We start from the raw sequence: 19,896 nt of genomic DNA on the forward strand, positions 1-19,896 counted from the left end.
AGGCTTGGCAGCCGAGACGCTGATACTTTCTGCATAAACGAATAATATGGCATAGGAAGTATTGTTCAATGTGCTCGGGCACATAAATGAGAAGTTGCATTCTTCTTTATGAAGTTGGGGGCAGTGGCAAAAATGTCAACACAAACACAAGTTGAATCTTGTTGACAGTAACTTCCCAAAGATGGGAGATGTAAGGTTTTTCACAGTCATAGGATGGTGGAAGCAAATTCCATAGACTCCAAATTGTGCCTGTGGCCTGAGTCACTGGCGGGTGGGACATGGGGGTGCATGGCAGTCAGTGAAGCCCGACTGAGGAGCTGGGCCTGCTGCACTGAGGAGTCCCAGTGCCTCACTCCTCAGCCAAGGGCTGCCGGGAGAGCCGAGCAGGACAGACTCGGCCTCCAGGGGCTTCTAACCCGATTTCAGCAGAAAGGACTTTGAGGTGCTGGCTCTGGGGACCCATGACCGGGATACAAATTTCCTTGTCAGTCCAGTGTCTTTTCCAGCTTTCCCAAAGCCCTGGCCCATGTCTCCACCCAGGAAGTGGTGGGGCCCTGAGGCCGCTCTGCTTTATTAGTACTTTCAGGGCACTTTTGCTTATTTGGAAACCAGCTCTTCAGACAAGAAAACGTTGGGCTCTTTAAAGAAACATTAATTAAGAGAGATGCCAACAGTTTTCAAAATATTGTACAGGAAAACTGTTTTTCCTCTTAATGAGTGTTTAAGGGCTATTAAAACTGCATTTGTCGTTTGTAATCTCGTAGCTTATAAAGGCCTTTCTCAAACCAAATTACTAATGAGGTAATTACCAACATAATAATTACTGTATAATTACTAAGGGAGTGGGAAGGAAAATGTGGAGCAAAATAGGCAGCCAGGAATTTGGTTGTTCTTTCAGAGATCTGAGAAGAATCGTCTCTGTGAAGGTCAGTGGACCGAGTTATCAGTTCACAACCTGGAAGCTCTATCACCAGAGTGTTGTAAAGATCACTAGTTAGATGGTAAAGGAGTGTCCTTTCAACTACCCCTGGGCCTGGAGACTTCTGGCTGGGCAATAACAGAGTTCTGAGCAGGCAGAGCCAGCCGGAAATCCTTATGCATCCCATACTTCCCAGGAGATCTTGGGCAAGGGAGTGGAAATGTCTGAACTTCACCATATGGAAGTGAAGCAGGAAAATGTACCTCACAGGTAGCTGTGAGGATTGAAAATGTCAATGCCAAGGCACGAGTGGCACCTGGTGCTTAGTGAATGTTAGTCTTCCCACCCCTTCAATTTCCAGCCCCAGCTTATAGGGCACCTGCCTGCGACAGCACTACTCAGTCAGATCAAAGGACTTAGCAATAGTTTGATAAATTTTACTCATGTATTTTCCCTTGAAACTGACCAAATCACTTCCAGTTAGTTTATAGTTTAAAAAATGAGGTAAAGGGCTGGGAATGTGGCTCAAGCGGTAGCGCGCTCACCTAACATGCGTGCGGCCCGGGTTCGATCCTCAGCACCACATACCAACAAAGATGTTGTGTCCTCTGAGAACTAAAAATAAATATTAAAAAAAATTCTCTCTCACTCTTTCTTTAAAAAAAAAAATAAAAAAAAAAATAAAAAATGAGGTAAAAATAGAAACCCCTGGGGATAAATCAGGAATTTGAAATCACACAGTTATATCATGGCCACGTTGTGATTGGAAACTTCTTGCAGTCTGAGGACTTGGTTTTTTGGTTTCAGGGCTTTCTGTGTGGTATCAGAACATCTGTAACATTAGCCTCCCTAAGCAGCTGGCCTAAGACTGGCCAAGCTGCAGGAGGTAGGGCTCTGGGGAGGTGTGTTTATTGTACATGTGCTTATTAGCTACTCAGCAGATGTGACTGAGGCCAGGAGCTGACGGGTAGGATTCTGAAGCATGGTAAAGCCTGTACTTGTAAGAAGTACATAAAAATCTCTTTGTGAGTGTTTAGAACTTTACCCTTTATATTCTAGAGGGCGCCTAGCATTGTTTCCTCTAGGCTGTCTCCAACTCTAGTGTTTCTAGGAAACACACAGGGTAGGACTGAGGGACTTGTTAAAAGGCAGGCTCCTGAGCCCCACCCTTGGAGTCTGATTCTGGCTCCAGGAAGCTGCATCTTACACAGGTACACCAGGTGACCCTGTTGCAGGCTCATGTACATTGAGAGACACACTGAGATATTTGCTTGACCTGCCATCTTGGGATATAAATGGAGTAAATGAGTGTTTAAACGTTGCTGAAAGGGTTTAAGTAATTTTCCCAAGGTGGGCAGCTTGCCAATGAGTGGTAGGAGCTGGGCTGCTTGCCCTCACGTGCCCTGCTGGAAAGCCATTTCTTCCATTAAGGCTGTGTCAGAGCAAGTATTGTAAAAACAATCTCTTTAACACCCAAAGGGTACTTCTCTTTTGTTACCTACAACTTTTACCCTATAGAATGCTAACACTGAGCATCTGCCTGGCCTATGAATTAGACATGTCTTCTTCCTCTGATGTTTTAGCATCTGGGGTCTTAAAGATCCCAGGAAAGGAGCTGGGGATGTGGCTCATGCGGTAGCGCGCTCGCCTGGCATGCGTGCGGCCCGGGTTCGATCCTCAGCACCACATACAAACAAAAGATGTTGTGTCCACCGAGAACTAAAAAATAAATATTAAAAATTCTTTCTCTCTCTCTCTGTCTCCTCTCTCACTCTCTCTTTAAAAAAAAAAAAAAAAAAAAAAAAGATCCCAGGAAAACTGTCCCTTATCCCCATTCCAATTCCTAGAGACAGTAAGCAACCAGCCTGTGAGAATGCCTTTCATGTGCAAACAAACCCATGCCCATTCCCCAACCACATCTCCTTTATCAGGCTCTCACAGGGTCTTGCATTTGGGTCACTATCCTGTGTCCTACTGCTTCTAGACCAGGTTTCAGTGCACATGGACAGCCCCTAAGTCCCAGAGCAATCTAAACTCTTCAAACTAGCCAATCCTCAACCTGCCTAGCCTGCTTACCCTACCTCACCATTCCTTCCCAAGAAAACCAAAACAAGGTCTCTTGCCCATGCTTCCCCAACTACTTCCCATGTGGCCTAGTGTTGCCTGGTGTTTCCTGGGGGGAATAAACTATCTTCCCAATTGGTCTTCCAATACCCGAATAATAAAACCTACAATTAAAACAGTCTCCCAAATTAAACCAGAAGCAATCTGAATACAAACTCTCTTTTGAATAATTGTTAGAGTAACTCAGTGTTTTCTTCACTTCAAGGTTTAAAAAATATTTGTTGAATTAATTTTAAGCTAGTCAATAAGCTTAAATAAAGCTTCATTCCTTGATCTGGGTTCACTTTGGGGTTTACTTTGTGTTGATTTTCAAACTGCTCCCAAACATATATTCGTCTTTTCAAGTGAAAGTGTAGAAGTGCATGGCAGAGCAGTATGGAGTGGTCAAGTTATCACTGGTTCCTTTCAATCATGCAAGCTGACGCTAAGCTGAAAATGAGAGAGTCCTTGCTTTCTAGTTTGCCATGACAATGACAGTATTTACTCATAAATAAATACTTATAAGGATACAAATATTTTTTAAGGGTAGAAACACTTGCATTACAGTGACCCCAGGGATTTCAAGGGTCTTGAGTAGACTAGCTGGAGCATCCTATGTGATGGACTGTGAAATACATAAGCAGGTACAACCAAGAGATGGAGCAAGGTTGCTTGGGAGAGAAAAGAGCACTGGGCCATGAGGACTTAACGCCTTGGATTCCATTCCCTCTTGTGAAACCACCTCTCTGCACTACAGGACAAATCACACACCCAGCTGCCAGTCTCAGCTGTCACATCAGGAAAATGGAGGAGGGGGGCAGAACAATACATTTATAAAATTCCTTCTGTTCACTAAATTGCTGGTGTTCTAAATTATGACTTTGAAATGGAGCTATTTGAGAAGGAAGGAAGGGAAGAATGAAATAAAGAAGGAAGGAAGCAAGCAAGGAAGTTAGTTTTGAATTAACAGTGGTAAAAAATTGAAAATGAGTGAAGCATCCAGAAATATAGGAATGGTTAAATAAAACAGGCTACATCCACATGATAGTATAGTATGCAATTATTTAAATGATGCGAATGAAAAGTTTATAATGCTTTGGGGAAAGGCACGAATATTACGGAGGCCCCGTGTGAGCCCTGGTTTGCCAGCACTCTGCTAAGCTCCCCTTGAACTAGCTTTTTCCCACAGCTCTCAGGATGGCTGACATCATCCCCATGAAATGTCCCGCTCAAGATTCTACAGAACTGCACTAATTAATCAGAAAAAGAATGGTTTACACAATGAGTCCATCTGAGACACATTCAGATTGAAATGACATCTTGATCCCTCCACATGGAATGTCTATTTTCCCCCAAACATGTTGGTGGCTGTGAGGACTCAGTTCCCACCACTAGGGTGTGCCTTCCCAACTTCCCAGTTGTACACAGGTGGGTTACAAGAACAATAGGACCCCTGGTTCTTGCACCATAAATCACGAAGAAGGGCTTCATGCATGCTTTACCACTGACCTATACCCCAAGCCTTTTAATTTTTTTATTTTGAAACAGGACTCGCTAAACTGCCCAGGCTAACCTTGAACTTGTGCTCGTTCAGCTTCAATCTCCAGAGTAGCTGGGATTACAGTATGCGCCCCCCACTCCCTAAAAGTATACATTTTAAATCTCAATGCTCATTTCAGAAACAGCAAAACAACCCCTATTACATTCCCTGTGTTCCATTTCTTTATTTCCTTCATTCACAAGACTTTATCAAAGCTGCTTAAATACATAAGATATGTCCAATTTGGGGCATAGGTTGTGGCTCAGAGAAAAAACACTCGCCTGCCTAGTATGCATGAGACACTGGATTCCAACCTTAGCACCACATAAAAACAAAATAAAGGTATTGTGTCCACCTACAACTAAAAAAATTAATGTTAAAAAAATCTCCAATTCAAAAATTGGAAAATGATGCAGTGGGTGCTACCAGCTAAGGCAGTATGATAGCATTCACTTAGGAAAATCCATTTGGGATCATTTTGTTATTTCTGACTCAGCCATTAACTGAGGCTAATCTGGGATGAAAAGGGAGAAGCTATCTTACTATAAATCCTGCTTTTCTATTCCTCTAAGTAAAATGTCTGACTCAAAAGAATTTTTTAGAAAGAAGAATGCAGAGTTGGAAATGCATGATTTCAACCTCAAGAAAAATTAAAAAAGGTAAACTAACACCAAAATTTAAGCATCAACTTATGAATGGTGGTTAATGTGAGGTGATTAAATTTTTCTTTTTTAAATTAAGTTTTCTTCTCTGTACTGTATTTACTAAATTTCCTACCACAGGAAGTAAGAAGAGAGGTAGAGAAGAGGTGAGGGACAGAGACAGATACAGAAATTACTGGTGAGAGTCTCTAAAGCGCCTCTCCGGAGCACAGCTGTGCAGGGCCCCCTGAGTTGTCTGGAGGTTTCTTCTGGGTGCCCGAATGCTAGCTTGACTGTGCTCAGGCCCTACCCTGGCTCTCACAGCTGACCACTTCCCACTCCATTGAACACACATGAGCCTGTCACTTTCGGTTCCACTTGATTTCCACTTATCCTTCTGGCAGGGTGCCACAGAGTCCTCTTGGCAACCTTCACACTGGTTTCCATGGATACCCTCTACTCTCAGACAGGCGGCTGCTCAGAGCAGATGGCCGTCGGCATTGGGTGGGGAACAGGCTGAAAGGGCATCTGAATCTCGGGCACTCTGAATCCTCTGTTTGTCCCTGTCCCTAATACACCACACACACACACACACACACACACACACACACACACACACACACAAGCATAAACACACCATAGTCATGTTTAGTTCTGGCCTTGACAAGGAACTCATCACATTTCAAATATCACAAATACTATGTATGACAATTGCTAACATTTGTGGAGCATCTACTCTGAACCGCATACCTTGCATACAAGGGAAGAAAATAATTTACCAGGATAGTTGAAGGAGTTCAGTGTTTCTGACCCCATTCTGTGGGGCCAATTCTTTTTTGAATTAGTGTACACTATTGATGTGTGCAAAAACAATTTTAGAAGAATATTTAAATTTCAGGTTCCTGGAAAAAGAATTTGAAGCTCAGAGATTTGAAATAACTTCACCAAGGTGAAACAAATAGTAAATTTCTGAGGCTGGGATTTGAGCTGATGTTTTCTGATCCCAAGACATTTGGTTGATCCACTGCACTGTGGTTAACAATCAGTAGCCATGGCTACAGCAGTCCCCACTATTCACTGAGGACATGTTCCCAGACCGAAGAAGAAACTGCAGACTGTGTGGGGCCCCACATATACTATGTTTATTTTTAAGTATACACACCTATGTTAAAGTTTAATTTAAAAATTACGTAAGGGAAGGGTCCCAGCCGGCTTTCGGGAAGTTACACCAACAGAGGCATTGTCAGACGGCTGGGGCACCTGCCCTCTGCTGGCCCCAACAACCTCATGGCTGTGTTTCACAATGAGGTGGAGATCGAGGACTTCCAATATGACAAGGACTCCGAAACGTATTTCTACCCCTGTCTGTGTGGGGATAACTTTTCTATCACCAAGGAAGATTTGGAGAATGGGGAAGACGCGGCAACGTGTCCTAGCTGCTCTCTCATTATAAAAGTGATTTATGACAAAGATCAATTTATGTGTGGAGAAACAGTCCCGGCCCCTTCATCCAACAAAGAATTAGTTAAACGCTGAAGAAACCTTCAGGAATCCACATCCTGAACAGTTGAGAATGAGCCCAGGTGGAAATATCAAACGCAGAGTAACTGATTTTTTTCACGGGGACAATTGTTTTGTGGTTTGCCATTCTGTTAGCGTGTGGATCTTTTCACCAACTGCTGAGTTCATCTTCAAATAGAAAAGTGAGCACCTGATGAGTCATACCTGGATTTCATGTTTAGAATGTTGAACTGGAAGCATTCTTAATTATCCATCTGAATTGAAATGAAGATAATTTTACATCAGTGCTTTCTTTCCCTTATACTTTAAATCTAATTCAGTATCTGATAACAGCATCATCTACCTCAGTCATTAGGATTTCTTAGTTTAAAAGGTATATTTTTAATTAGTTACCAATATGGTTAAAATTAGCCCTTTCTTTGAAATTTGACATCAGCTTTATTACTCTAACTTAAAATTTGTTGCTTCATCAGTACTGCACTTCCAGTTCCCTCACCAAGCCAGTCTCCCCAGTCTTGCTATTATTAGAATGTTCAGGTTCTGTTCAGCATGTTTTTTTCTGTTACACTTCATGCACGGAGTTCTATTGTGGTAGTGAATAAGGAAGAAAAATCTACAGTGAAATGATTGAAGAAGTAGAGAGTCCTTATGTTCCTTAAAAATCATGACATGATTAAAAAAAAATCAGAAGGAAGCAAAATTGTTAACAATGAGAGGAGTTAAACATGCCAAATTAGTAAATGAATGCTTTAATTATTTTACCAGATCAAAGCACATATTTTTGTGTCTTGATTTTTGTTTATTTTCTGATAAAACTAATGAAAGTGCATTTCATAGAGAGGTTAATGCCAAGTCTCTGTGGCTAGTTCCAGTGCTTTTAGCCTATCACAGTATTGTGTCACTACTCCTAAAAAGTAGAGCATCTACAATAGAGAATGAACTTAAAAATGGGAGGCCTGTTCTGAATAAATATGTCCATGTGGACACATCTAATAAGCCTCTAAAGCATGCAACCAAACCAAACATGCACTCCTATAGAGAAATGTTGATAGGGAGTAAGAGAAATATATGAAGATAGACTATTAGTCTTCCTTTGCTAGAGTGCTGAGAGTAGCAAGAAATTAGAATCACAAGAAAATTGGAAAAAATTTCCATTATAAACACAACTTTGCTGTCTGTATGAAAATGCACTGATACCTGGCAAGTTGTTTTAGGTGTGGCTCCTGCAATTAGAAAAGCTTCTTAGAGTATGAGTATTCTGTACTGGTTGATAAATAAACTACACACAATCTTTGGAAGTTTAAATTAAAACAAGTGGACTTAAAAAAAATCTGGCAGTAGCATGGCTGTATGCAACCATTAGGCTGAGACATAATAAATCAAAAATTATATGTTAGATATACTTCGTACATTATATGGCATATTTGTGACATGATGAGAAGTCTCACTGCTGCTTAGAACACGTCAGCCCAGAAGTAATCCACACAACTTTGAAAAGCAAAGTGACTGCTCAGATGAACAGAGCAGAATACAAGTTAACTCTAGTGGGCAGTGACCTGCAAAGAGAAATGAACTGTCTCAACCTCATTTTAGATGGTACTAACTATATATAAACTTTCTCTGCTGCCAATGAATTTCAAGCAAGAACAGACATCCTTGGTGTGGGTCTACAGTGAGCATAGAACAGGAAGAAAATTTGCCCAAGTTCAAACATCCCAGGAGAAAAGAAATACAAACATCATTGGCAGTCAGTGATTGTTGATAATGCTGCAATAATAGCAATGATTTTGTTTTAAAGCAACTGTGTTGTTTAAGTTTGAGAACTACAACAGACCATACCAGGAATTAATTGTATAGTAAGCAGAAAGTAAAACCAAGGTTTTTCAGGTATTATTGGATTTCTGAGTGATGCTTGTGCCTTATTTAGCCCCACAGACATTTGTGGAGCACCTCTGTGAACTGATTTAATCCAATCTCTGTCTGATTAGCTCTGGGTCTTGAGGCCAGGCCAGTGGATCCCTCACCTGTACAGGTATAGGAGATGGGATCAGAACGTTTTCAGCTATCAGTTCTCATTTCAGGTGTGGGGGATTGCCAGAATGGAAAGGGCAATTGAAACCTTGATAAACTCAAAACTTTTGAATCATGAATTACAGGGAAACTCCCAATTTTCATCAGCGATGTTACCAACTTCTGAGTTTGAAAATTAAGTCGGCTGTTTGAAGGATCTACATATACTTTATACATTAAAAAGCATTTTTCTTGGATAGCACAAACATTTTTATAACTACATATTAATTTATTACCAGGATAAATTGTATTGGCGTGCTAAATAAAATCTGATAATTAAAAAAAAAGTAAGGGAATAATAACAATACCTAATAAGCACAGCAATGATAATATACTGTAATAAAATTGATAGCATCACTATCCTTGTTTTTTGGGGTCATTAATGAGTAAAATAAGGGTTACTCGTGACACTCCCCACAGTCAATCTGATAACTGAGACACCTACAAGGAATTAATAGGTAAGGTGGTGTACAGTTGGAACATGCTGGACCCTGGGCAAAGGGATGGTTCACATCTTGAGCAAGATGGAGGGGGATAGCGTAGAAGTCATCAAGCTACTCAGAAAAGCATGTGATTTAAAGCTTATGAATTATTTATTTCTGGAATTTTCCACTTAATATTTTTAGACCAAGGTTAACTGCAGGTAACTGAAACCATGGCAAGGAAACCATGGATGGGTGGGGGGGGGGGCTCTACACTAATTTCCCTTGATTGCTCACTTTTTCTACAGAACTTTTCCCTCTCCATCACCAACCCCATTCCTAAAGATATTCATGCGTCTGCTGATTTGTCCTTTCCCCTCTCCCCAGCTCCAGGACCAATACCAGCACCATCTTCATTATCATTACTATCACCATTACCATCATACTTCCCCTTATGATTGAAGTAGAAGCTATCACAAAAATCAGGATGTCCCAAGCCCTGGACCTCTAGTCATTTCCCCAAAGTCTAGGTATGTCTTCTTCATAAGAAGAGCTTAACAAGTATGAACTGACTGAATGAATAAATAAACTAACATTCTGCCAAAATTCCTTCATGGACGCAGATTGGGACAGTGGTTATAAAGGTTATAAAGTATCACCTTCTCACAAATGCAGTCTAGATTAGGAGGATTCTGATGTGCTAAAAGGCACCCCAAAGAATGGGGGTGTTAGATGAGATTCTCAGCAGCTAGAATGAACAAACCCCTCACCAGTCCAATCTCCTTTGGAGCTACATGAGGCAGGTGCTTCTTTGAGGAGTCCTAAGTCCCCCAGGATAGAGTGATACTCTTGGCTGTGATACTCTTGGCTGCTAGATTCAAGGCAGATTGATTACTTTCCCTTGATTGTTTTAATACCATTTATTCCTTGTCTATTTGTTTTAAAAGCCTTGTTCTAAATCCCAAGAGAACCCCATACAAAATGGTCACAGCAGCCAGAGACTCATATTATTTCATAATGGTGAATCCTATATCTTGTATTCTTGGTTGCCATGAGAGATGGCTTGCTTACCCATTATACATAAAGACAAAGAGGCTCTTACACTTACATAGCTTCCGGCTGCTTCTCAGCTGTAAGGAAACAAGAGAGTGACTATGTCCATTTAGGAAGGTTAAATGATGTGCTGAGTAAGGCCCAGTCAAACCAACTATTCTCAGGTATTATTTGCTACTTAAATACAAAATCTGAAACCTGGCAGCACAGTGTTCTCTTCTCAATAGCAGAGGTCAGAAATTGGTAAAATATGGCCTGCAAGCCACATTCAGCTCTCCACCTGGTTTTGTTTAGCCATGAGCAAGGAAAGGGTGTTTATTTGTTTGATTCTTTGTTTGTTTTGGCAGTACTGGGGATTAATCCAGGGCCACCCACATACTAGGCAAGGGTTCTACCACTGAGCCCCAGCCCCACCCCCAAGGAATGTTTTTTGTGGATTGATATTTGCAATAAATTTAATGAAAGTCAACACTAATTTTGAACCCCAACTCAGCCAATGTTACTTTCCTAAAAAATCCATTCTTCTCATTAACAGACCTATGTTACATAAAATTATTCCATTATTATTATTATTTTTAATTTTGTCACTAAAAATTTTTGAGAAATTTGTTTTCTCTCTAATTTTATAAGTATATACATAATATTCTCAATTTTGCATGTTGGCCTACAAAGCCTCTAATATTTACATTCTATCCCTTCACAGAAAGTTAGCCCATCCCTGGTCTAGACTGAAGCTACCTTCCCAGACTCATCCCTGCCAGGTCAGTCCTTTCCCTTGGAACGCTTGTCATATCTGAAGGTCTGTGGCTCCCCATAGGCAAGCCTAATTCTCCATGCCCAGCAGCCCTCCTGACTAGAAAGTGCCACCTCACTGCCTGCCTGATTATTTTGTTTTATCTACTGAATCCAGAAGGCTTCCTTGATGCTTCAAGTCAGAATGGGTAGGATGACTGCTCAAAAAACACAAAAAGTCCTGTAAGGCTTAACCAAGTTTGCTGTAGGTCAGTGTTCACATTGTGGCTCTCTTCCATGTTAGACATGTCCAGAAGTGTCTCTGGACAGGAAGCTACATGGATACAGTAGGAGATTGACAAATGTCTGCTTCAAAGTAGAATAACCTATTGGAAATGAATAATGAAAAGCTAACCTGACTCCTTTTGAAAGAGTGATCTACGTACCCAACTTATTGTCTGGCTTTTATTTTTGCCAGTGCCTTGGGCATTTGCCTGCCTTCAGAAGGTAGGAAGCGGCCTCTGCAAAGCAAGGTTATGGTGAGTTAAAAGGATGGAAAATTGTGGGTGACTATGTACTACAGGAGTATAGTTGAGAAATGATACTCCATACTTAGTGACCTTGATAATACTCTCTTCTCATGTCACCAGGCTGTGGGGTGTGGCACTGGTGGGCAACGATACTCCCATTGACAGGCCTACTGACATTTCTCTCCCACTTTTATTATACCTTTACTCCTCATTTTCCCTCTCCCTGTGCCCACTGAATAGATCTGAATTGCATATTTAATCCAGTGGCCCACTAAATCTTCAAGGGAGAAATGGTCAGGTCCTGCTCCCCACTGGAGACATTCTGCACACATTGGTTGTGCAGTCTTTTGTGTCTGGATCACAGAGAGGGATAAAAGCACAAGGGTCAAGCACTGCCTTCAGGGAACTTAGGCTGAATGGAATTTCTTGTACAGCTCTGCAAAAATCCAGTGAGGAGTCCTTAAGGTTCCTGTGCTTTGGGGGGAGATACTGGCAAAATGTCAGAGAAGCCCAGAAAGATCCTCAGCAGGGAAGTCATTACAGCCCACGAAGGAAATGCTATCCAGAGCTCGCACACAATCAACCCACACTCTGGTGGTTCCTAGGAAATTCAAACTCCAGACTTCAGTAAAAATTAGATAATAGTACTAAGCACAAAAATAGTTCTTAATTCATTTTCAGAGAAAATTTAAGCTTGTTAACAATCATTCTTTTCTAATTGCTCTCATTAAGATTCTAATTTTATGTTTCTTGTTTTATGCATGCAATGATTTCTGTGTACAGCCTGGCAAGAGGCTGGCCTCCCATTTAATTAATATTTACATAGGCAGATTATAAAATAGTGACTCGGAAATGGTTGCTGGAGTAAAAATGCCATAAAAAATCTTTTCCAGCATTTTATGGTTCTTTTCCCAAAAGTTTCGAGTTTGTGCAAACAGAAGAGCAAAGGGGCTTCTTCCTATTAGCCAAGTGGCACTCCACCTACCAGGGATAATAGTGATGAGGCTAACTGCCATTTATTAAGTGGTTATAAAATATGGGCTAAGCACTAGATAAATACTGTACATACATCACTTATCCTCTTGTTCAAATAAAATCTTTTAAGCAGCTACTAAACACCCTGAACTAGGCTAGGTGATGACGTGCAATGGTAAATAAGGCAGGCAAGAGTCACTGACTTAATAAAATATTAGTATCCTTCAACAGCCTTACAATGTAGATACTATTCATTCTATTTTATGAGTAAGGGAACAAAATCAGAAAAGAGTGGTTAAGTAATCAAAGTTGTACAGTTAGTATGTGGTATGTAGGATTTGAACCCCAAGTCCCAAATACAGCAGGACACTTGAAAGAAGGAAGTACTGTACCTCAAATGGCCTTCTGTCCCCGTAGTTCATTGTTAAGGACCTTGGGAAGGGATATACAGTTTCTTATTCTTTCCTCTCCCAGTGGAATTGAGTCCTGTGCTCTGACACACTGCACAGGTACAGCTAGCTCCTCTAGGGAGTATTCCAGAACCTAGAACCCATACTCAGAGTCTCCTTGACCTCCCTCAACACCTCCTGCAAATTTCTATTACAGTAATGACTACCATTACCATAATTTTCTTCATATGCACTTCTCACACTAGACCAGGAGCTCCTTTAGGACAGGTACCAAATTATCCACCTCTGCACCTTACAGGTGCACAGTCCCTCATCCGAGAAGGAATAGATGTTGCCAGATAAATAAATGAAAGACTTCCCTTGGTAACCTACTCTGCCTCATTCTCTCAACAACAACAAAAGCAGCCAGCACTTACTGAGACAGGCACAGGCTGTCACAAACATGAACTCTCTCCATCTGCATCATGACTCTGTGATGCTGCACTGTTCCATTTGATGAGAAAAATCAAAGCCTCCCCAAGGACACACTATAAGTTAAAAAGGCATGCTTCACACTGAATTTTGATGGTCACTAAGCCTTTCACCGGCTACCAGACACTTCCCAGGATGCAAACAATCACTCCTTCCACAATCTTCCAAAGAATCAACACCCCTGTAGTGCTTCTAGAGAACGCTGGCCCTGATTTTAACCTGGACTTAGTTACATGCATCCATGTTATCTCCCTCATGAGAAGCAGTCTCCATCAAGCAAAGATCATATACTCTTCATCAGGGACCCTCATGGCCCATAGTCCCAGTATATTCTTAATATGTTGCATTGAACTTGGAATAAAAATATTAAACACCCTTAATCATTATTCTGAAATTATGATCAAATAGATCCAACCTAATTCCTATTTTCACAGCATGAATCAATCCTTAAAAGATAGAAGGCTTACAAAATGTCACTATGAACTAAAAGCCCTGGAGAGGAAAGATTTAGAAAAAAGAAAGGAGAAAGGCAGGAAGGAAAACTATGAGTGAAACCCAGGCCTGGAGAAGTGTGGGCTTTGTGAGAGCCCATCTTAGGCTATGGTTTGGTCAGAGCACCCCTGGGTCCCTGTGATTTTCATGTGCAACCAGGGCTGACAACCCCCAGGAAAAAACATCAGGTATTTAAAAAACAAAACAAACAAACAAACAAACAAAAACACCATTAGCAATGAATAGAAAGGTTAGAAGCATAAGATAGGTCAGATTCTGGCAGGCTTTGACTGCAGACCCAAGGCTGGGCCTTACACTGGAGGGAAGGGGATCCAGAGACATTTTAGGACAGGGAATGGCAAGAGTACTTGTCCCTTCCCACTGCAGAAACAAGGAGAATGGCAAGGGCTTAGGACAGTGAGGAAAGATGGCATGAAGGCTGAGGATGGCAGCAGCCTCCTCGAGGATGGTGTCTTAATGGGGTCTGCTTGAGCAAGATACAGCTGTGGTCTGGAATGAGGAGAACCAGATTTCTGAGCCATGTGGCCACAGACTGGCTGTGTGATCTCAGTCCCCACACCTCCATAACTCTATTCTTCATCTTTAGAGATAGAGATGTTTACCTTAAAAAGCCAATAAGAAGACTAAATAAAAAGACATGCTTAAGTGTTTGGTACAGAGTAAGCACTCAGCAAATGAGGTCAAAGCTCAATTGTCTCAGTTCTTTCTAATATTCTGCTCTTTGGCATTTTTTCATTGTCTACCTTTCTAATTATAATGCTTTAGTGGTGACCAATCTTTAAAGGATAGAAGACTTGCAAAAAATGCACTCTAAGATATGTCACACATGGCCGATTTTTGAAATCACTGTGGGAAATGGACAATGACCACAAGGGAGTAGCACTGTGGAGGAGGGAGTATTTCAGGGAGGTACTTGTGGGTTTTGCGGCCTGAGGCTGGGCACAATTTTTCCACTGGTTTGGTCCTGCAAAAATCTCTTCATTCATCTGGAAAGCTGCACAGTGATGGAGACCATGCTAGAATAAGCGGGGATATTGAGGACTGTCATTACTGCACACAGCCAGGGGTACTGCCCAGGGCTAACTAGCAGGAGCTGGGAGGTAGAGGCAGTGGAGGAGGGTGGAGAGCAAGCAGAAGCCAATGCCAACCCTTCACTGACTGCTCTCCCCTCTTCTCTGAGGTCTAACTGCCTGCTGGGCTCTGGCTTCCGTGTCCTCATCCTCTCTATTCCCTCCCAGCCCAGCATCCATGAGTTCGATTCTCACCAACAGGTTTGTGTTGTCCAGATCTTTCTTTTTCTGTTCTGCCTTTTCTCTTGGGCATCAAATTACACTTCCATTTAGTTTGTATTTTGATTTTATTTTTTGTTGAGGTATAACATGCCTAGATGGGGCTGGGGATGTGGCTCAAGCGGTAGTGCGCTCGCCTGGCATGCATGCGGCCCGGGTTCGATCCTCAGCACCACATACCAACAAAGATGTTGTGTCTGCCGAGAACTAAAAAAAATAAATATTAAAAAAAAAACATGCCTAGAATAAAGTCCATAAGTGTTTACTGTTGCATAGGTAGAACCATCTAACTGCCACTCAGATCAACATACAGAACCTTCCCAATGCCTCAGAAGGTTCCTGTAAGCCAATACCTGTCTACCCATCCCCCACAGAGACTTCCACTATCCTAACTACCACTACCATCCAGTACTTTTTTTTGTACTGGGGATTGAACTCAGGAGCACTCAACCACTGAGCCACATCCCCATTTTATTTTTTATTTATTTTGTATTTTATTTAGAGACAGGGTCTCACTGAGTTGTTTAGTGTTTCGATTTTGCTGAGGCTGGCTTTGAACTCTCAATCCTCCTGCCTCGGCCTCCCCAGCCACTGGGATTACAGGCATGTGCCACCACATCCAGCTCTGTACTTTTATCATCTGTCTTTGAAATCATATAATTTGGGTCATTCACTTCGTGCATGATATAGTTGGAAAGTGAGGTGTCCCCCAAAAGCTCACATGTGAGACAATGCAAGGAAGTTTGAAGGAGAAATGATTGGGCAAGGGCTTAGGATAGTAAAGAAAGATGGCATGAAGGCTGAAGTTGGCAGCAGCTCCCTTAAGGGATTAATCCCCTGATTGGATTAACTGGGTGGTTAAAGTCCGGTAGGGTGTGGCCAGCAGAAGTGGGATTGCGGATGTGCATTTAAGGTATATATTTGTATCTGGCAAGTGGAGTTTTTCTCTCTGCCTTCTGATCATCATGTGAGCTGCTTCCCTCCACCACATTCTTCTGCCATAATGTCCAGCCCCACTTCGAGCCCCAGGAGCTGGCTGTCCATGGACTGGGACCGCTGAAACAGTGAGCCCCCAAATAAACTTTCTCTTCTACAGTTGTTCTGGTCAGATCTTTCAGTCACAGCAGCAAAAAAGCTGACTAAAACAGTATGCTTATATTTAGTTTCTTTCACTCATCCTTTGGTCTATGACTTGTTCTTTTTTATTGCACTGTAACAGTCATTCTCGATAAGGAATAAATGTGTCCCCCAAAATGGCCTTTGGTGATGTCTGGAGATATTTATTGCTGCAACTCAGGGCAGGGAGGGGCAGGAAACCCTAATGGCTGGAGTGGGTAAAGCCAGGACTGTTGCTAAACATTCCACAGTGCACCAGGCGGCCCCTCGCTACAAGGAAGTATCTGGTGTAAACTGCCAACAGAAATCCCACGAATCATCTAAGCTACTATAACAAAAGACCACAAAACAATGCCCATTTATTATTTTACAGTGCTGTTGTTTAGAAGTCCAAAATGGGTGTCATTAGGGACTTTAGGGCAGAATCCATTTCCTTGCTTTTTCCTGTTCTTAGCGGCTCCTGCATTCCTTGGCACTGATCCCCCTTCTCTTTTCAAAGCCAGCCATGGCCAGCCAAGACTTTATCACACTGCACCCTTCTGACATCCATGCCTGACTTCCTCAGACTCTTGTGATTACACCAGGCCCACCTGGATCATCCATGTTCCTCTCCTCATCTCAAGATCCTTAACTTTATGACATCTTCAAAGTCCTTTTTGCCATATATTTATTTATAAGTTCCAAGAGTTAGGATGGAGACATCCTTGAGGGAGGCCTTATTCTGCCTACCATGTCCTGTAAGAATATTCTGCATAGTTTGTGCATCCTATTATTGAAGGTCATTTGGGCTATTTTTAATTTTAGTTATGATTAATAATTTTTCCATAAACTTTCTTGTACAAATCTTCTGTGCTCATTTCTGTTAAGTATATATTCAAGAATGAAAATGCTAGGTCATAGGATAAAAATGTGTTTAAATTGAATAAATCATACCAAAGAGTTTTATAAAGTGATTGTACCAGTTGACATCCTTATTAGTAGTGTGTTTACATTTTCCTTCTGCACTAAGCACTCATGTAAATCTTCCAGAGACACCTCAACAACTTGGCCACAACCATGCTTTACAGCCCAGTGAATGATATCATTCTTCTCCAGACATCATGAAACCTGGGAGACATCCTGGACTCCTCCTCCCTTTCTGCCTACCTTCCATTAGCCACTCATCATTTTCTTCTATGCCATCAACACATATTGACATGATTCCCTTGATGAATGTCCTGTCATCATCTCTCACCTGGACTACAGCTTTCTTCCTTGACCCTGTTCTTCCTAATGCCTCCAATACAAATTTCCCACTGCTGTCAAAATCACCTTTTCTAAACTCTAAGACCTGATCCTGATTCTTCCCTTTGTTTACAAGATAAAAGAAGCCTACATCACTCCTTGCCATCTCATCTTATGAAATGATAACCTCTAAGTTCTACTGTATGAAATTGATTGCAACCTTTATTCTAATTGGTTCCTTCCTCATTGAGTGTCCACTCATCATTCAAGACTCAGCCTACCAGTCACATTCTCTGCTGAGTCCTTTCCCAATAAACCTCGAATCAAGAGGACTTAATTCCTCTCCCCGTTTGTGTCCAACTACACTGCACAGGCTTTGTATCATGGCACCTATAACTTCTCAGCACGTTTGCCCCTGCCTTATAAACACAAACCCCTTGAGAACAAGGACCATTTTGTTATCTCAAGACTTAGTTCAGGGACTGTTATATGGTAGATATTAACATTTACAGACTGCAACTGAGTTGAAACAGTACATGTTAATATGGCATGCAGAAAGTGCCAAGTAGAGAGAAAACACAAGCGCAGAGAAAACCTGTGTTTTCCAAGCTCTTAAGCCTAAATGCAAACAAGAGGCCTATGGATCCCAAGCTCCAACAGGGAAGTAACTATTCTATTACTGCAGGGCCACTATGAAGATTATAGAAGATAATGTATCTAAGGCTACTGGCCCTCTGACAAGCACACAGTAGGCTCAACTAGCTACCATGATTATTATTTCTAATGGTGAATCTAGCTTCTACAGGAAACTTTTAGTTTGATGCTTCAGGCCCATCTTGAAGTAATCTTTATTCAGCAAGAAAGAGAGCCTCACCTGTCCACATTGGTACAACTGACATAATTTGTAAAGGCAAAGCTGCATTACAGAGATGGCCCCTTCATCCTACTGAACACTTGTTGGATTAGTTTAGATTTGTTGCTAGAACATTAAGTGCTTGATTCTTAGTGGTTGTAGATTTAGAACGATCACTGGATTGACTTTTCAAGTTCATATGTACATTAGATGCCATTTTTCTCTAGGAAAGTAACTAAGAATTAATTGTATTGTATCTCCTTTGGGGATTAGTATTGGTTAGTGTTATATCTCTGAGAGTTAAAGGTACAGGGTCAACCAAAGAATGAACAAAATGCCTTTCACACAGTAGGTTCTCTATAAAAATTTCCAAATAGGAAGAGCACTGCTAATTTAGGGCCTTGATGTAATTTCCATGACAATCGTCTCTCCTAGTTTCTTCACTCCCTCCGATGACTCCTTTATCTTTTTCACAAATATTCCTTATGCTGTCAGTACCCCAAATGCTTGTATCCCCCAGCGCTCCATTCTTTGATGGCTAATTTTCTCTACTCCCTTTGCAAGGATGATTTCACTTGCTCCCACAGCTTAATACCACCCACAAGCTGAGGTTTTTCAAATTTATATTTACAGGTGAGACTGCTCCCTGAGCTTCAGATCCATCTGCTCGACTGATTCTTGAACTCCTCTTCTCAGTATCCCCAAATGCAAATTCTATCTATTAAAAAGTAAGCTCCACCTCCACTTCAGACATTTTTCTCCTCTATAATCCTCATCCCAGTGACTAGTGACTAACATCACTGCCAGTTATCCAAACAGGAAACACAAGTGTCATCCTGGATTGCAGCCTCCTCCCTGCACCTCAGTTGGTCAGTATGATCCACTGTTTTCTACTTGCATTATGTTATGAATCACCAGCCCACAGACATGGCGAAGGCTTTATCCTTCTCTCTGCATGGTTTCAATAGTTTGCCTCTTATTGGCCCCTCTTCTCCTATCAGTCAGCAAGAATTGTACAAAATTTAAATCAAATTATCTTGTTTCCCTGCTAGGATTCCTTCAACGACTCATGATTGTCTACAAAAACAAATCCAAAATCTTTATCCAAAGTTGCAAAGCCAGGGGTAACCTAGCCAATACCTACCTCTCAGAAGCATGAAAAGAAAGGGAATAAGGCTGGGGATGAAGTTCAGAGATAAAGAACTTGCCTAGCATGCACAAGATACTAGGTTCCATGCTCAGAAACACACATACACACAAAGGAATAGTAAAAATAAGGGTTAGATTTACTGAGAGAGAGATTAATTTTCAACAAACCCAAAATTTTGTTCTTTGAAAAGACTAAAAAGCAAAATTAACCTCAATAATACTAATCCTAAAAAGGATACAAATTAATATCAGGTATGAAAAAGGGAATATAGCTACAGATAAGCAGAGACTTTTTTATGTCAATACATTTTAAAATTAGAAAAAATGAAATTTTCCAGAAAAAATATAAATTATAAAAATTAGTC

At 41.3% G+C, this 19,896-nt stretch overlaps 2 protein-coding genes across 2 annotated transcripts in view; one reads left to right on the forward strand and one right to left on the reverse strand.

The window, feature by feature from the left end:
* Map6 (microtubule associated protein 6) overlaps positions 1–19,896 on the reverse strand; it is a 75,613-nt gene that overhangs the window by 45,730 nt on the left and 9,987 nt on the right. The gene's annotated exons all lie outside the window — the stretch shown is intronic.
* On the forward strand, positions 6,491–6,896 carry LOC101958662 (diphthamide biosynthesis protein 3). Its single transcript, XM_040284961.2, has one exon. It carries the CDS (start codon positions 6,491–6,493, stop codon positions 6,737–6,739), a length of 249 nt encoding a protein of 82 aa, XP_040140895.2. The 3' UTR covers positions 6,740–6,896.

This window comes from Ictidomys tridecemlineatus, chromosome 4 (assembly GCF_052094955.1).
Source record: "Ictidomys tridecemlineatus isolate mIctTri1 chromosome 4, mIctTri1.hap1, whole genome shotgun sequence".
Taxonomy (NCBI): Eukaryota; Metazoa; Chordata; class Mammalia; order Rodentia; family Sciuridae; genus Ictidomys; species Ictidomys tridecemlineatus.

What these genes read in the sequence shown, in the direction of transcription:
- LOC101958662 (XM_040284961.2), top strand. Translation starts at nt 6,491, where the DNA reads ATGGCTGTGTTTCACAATGAGGTGGAGATCGAGGACTTCCAATATGAC.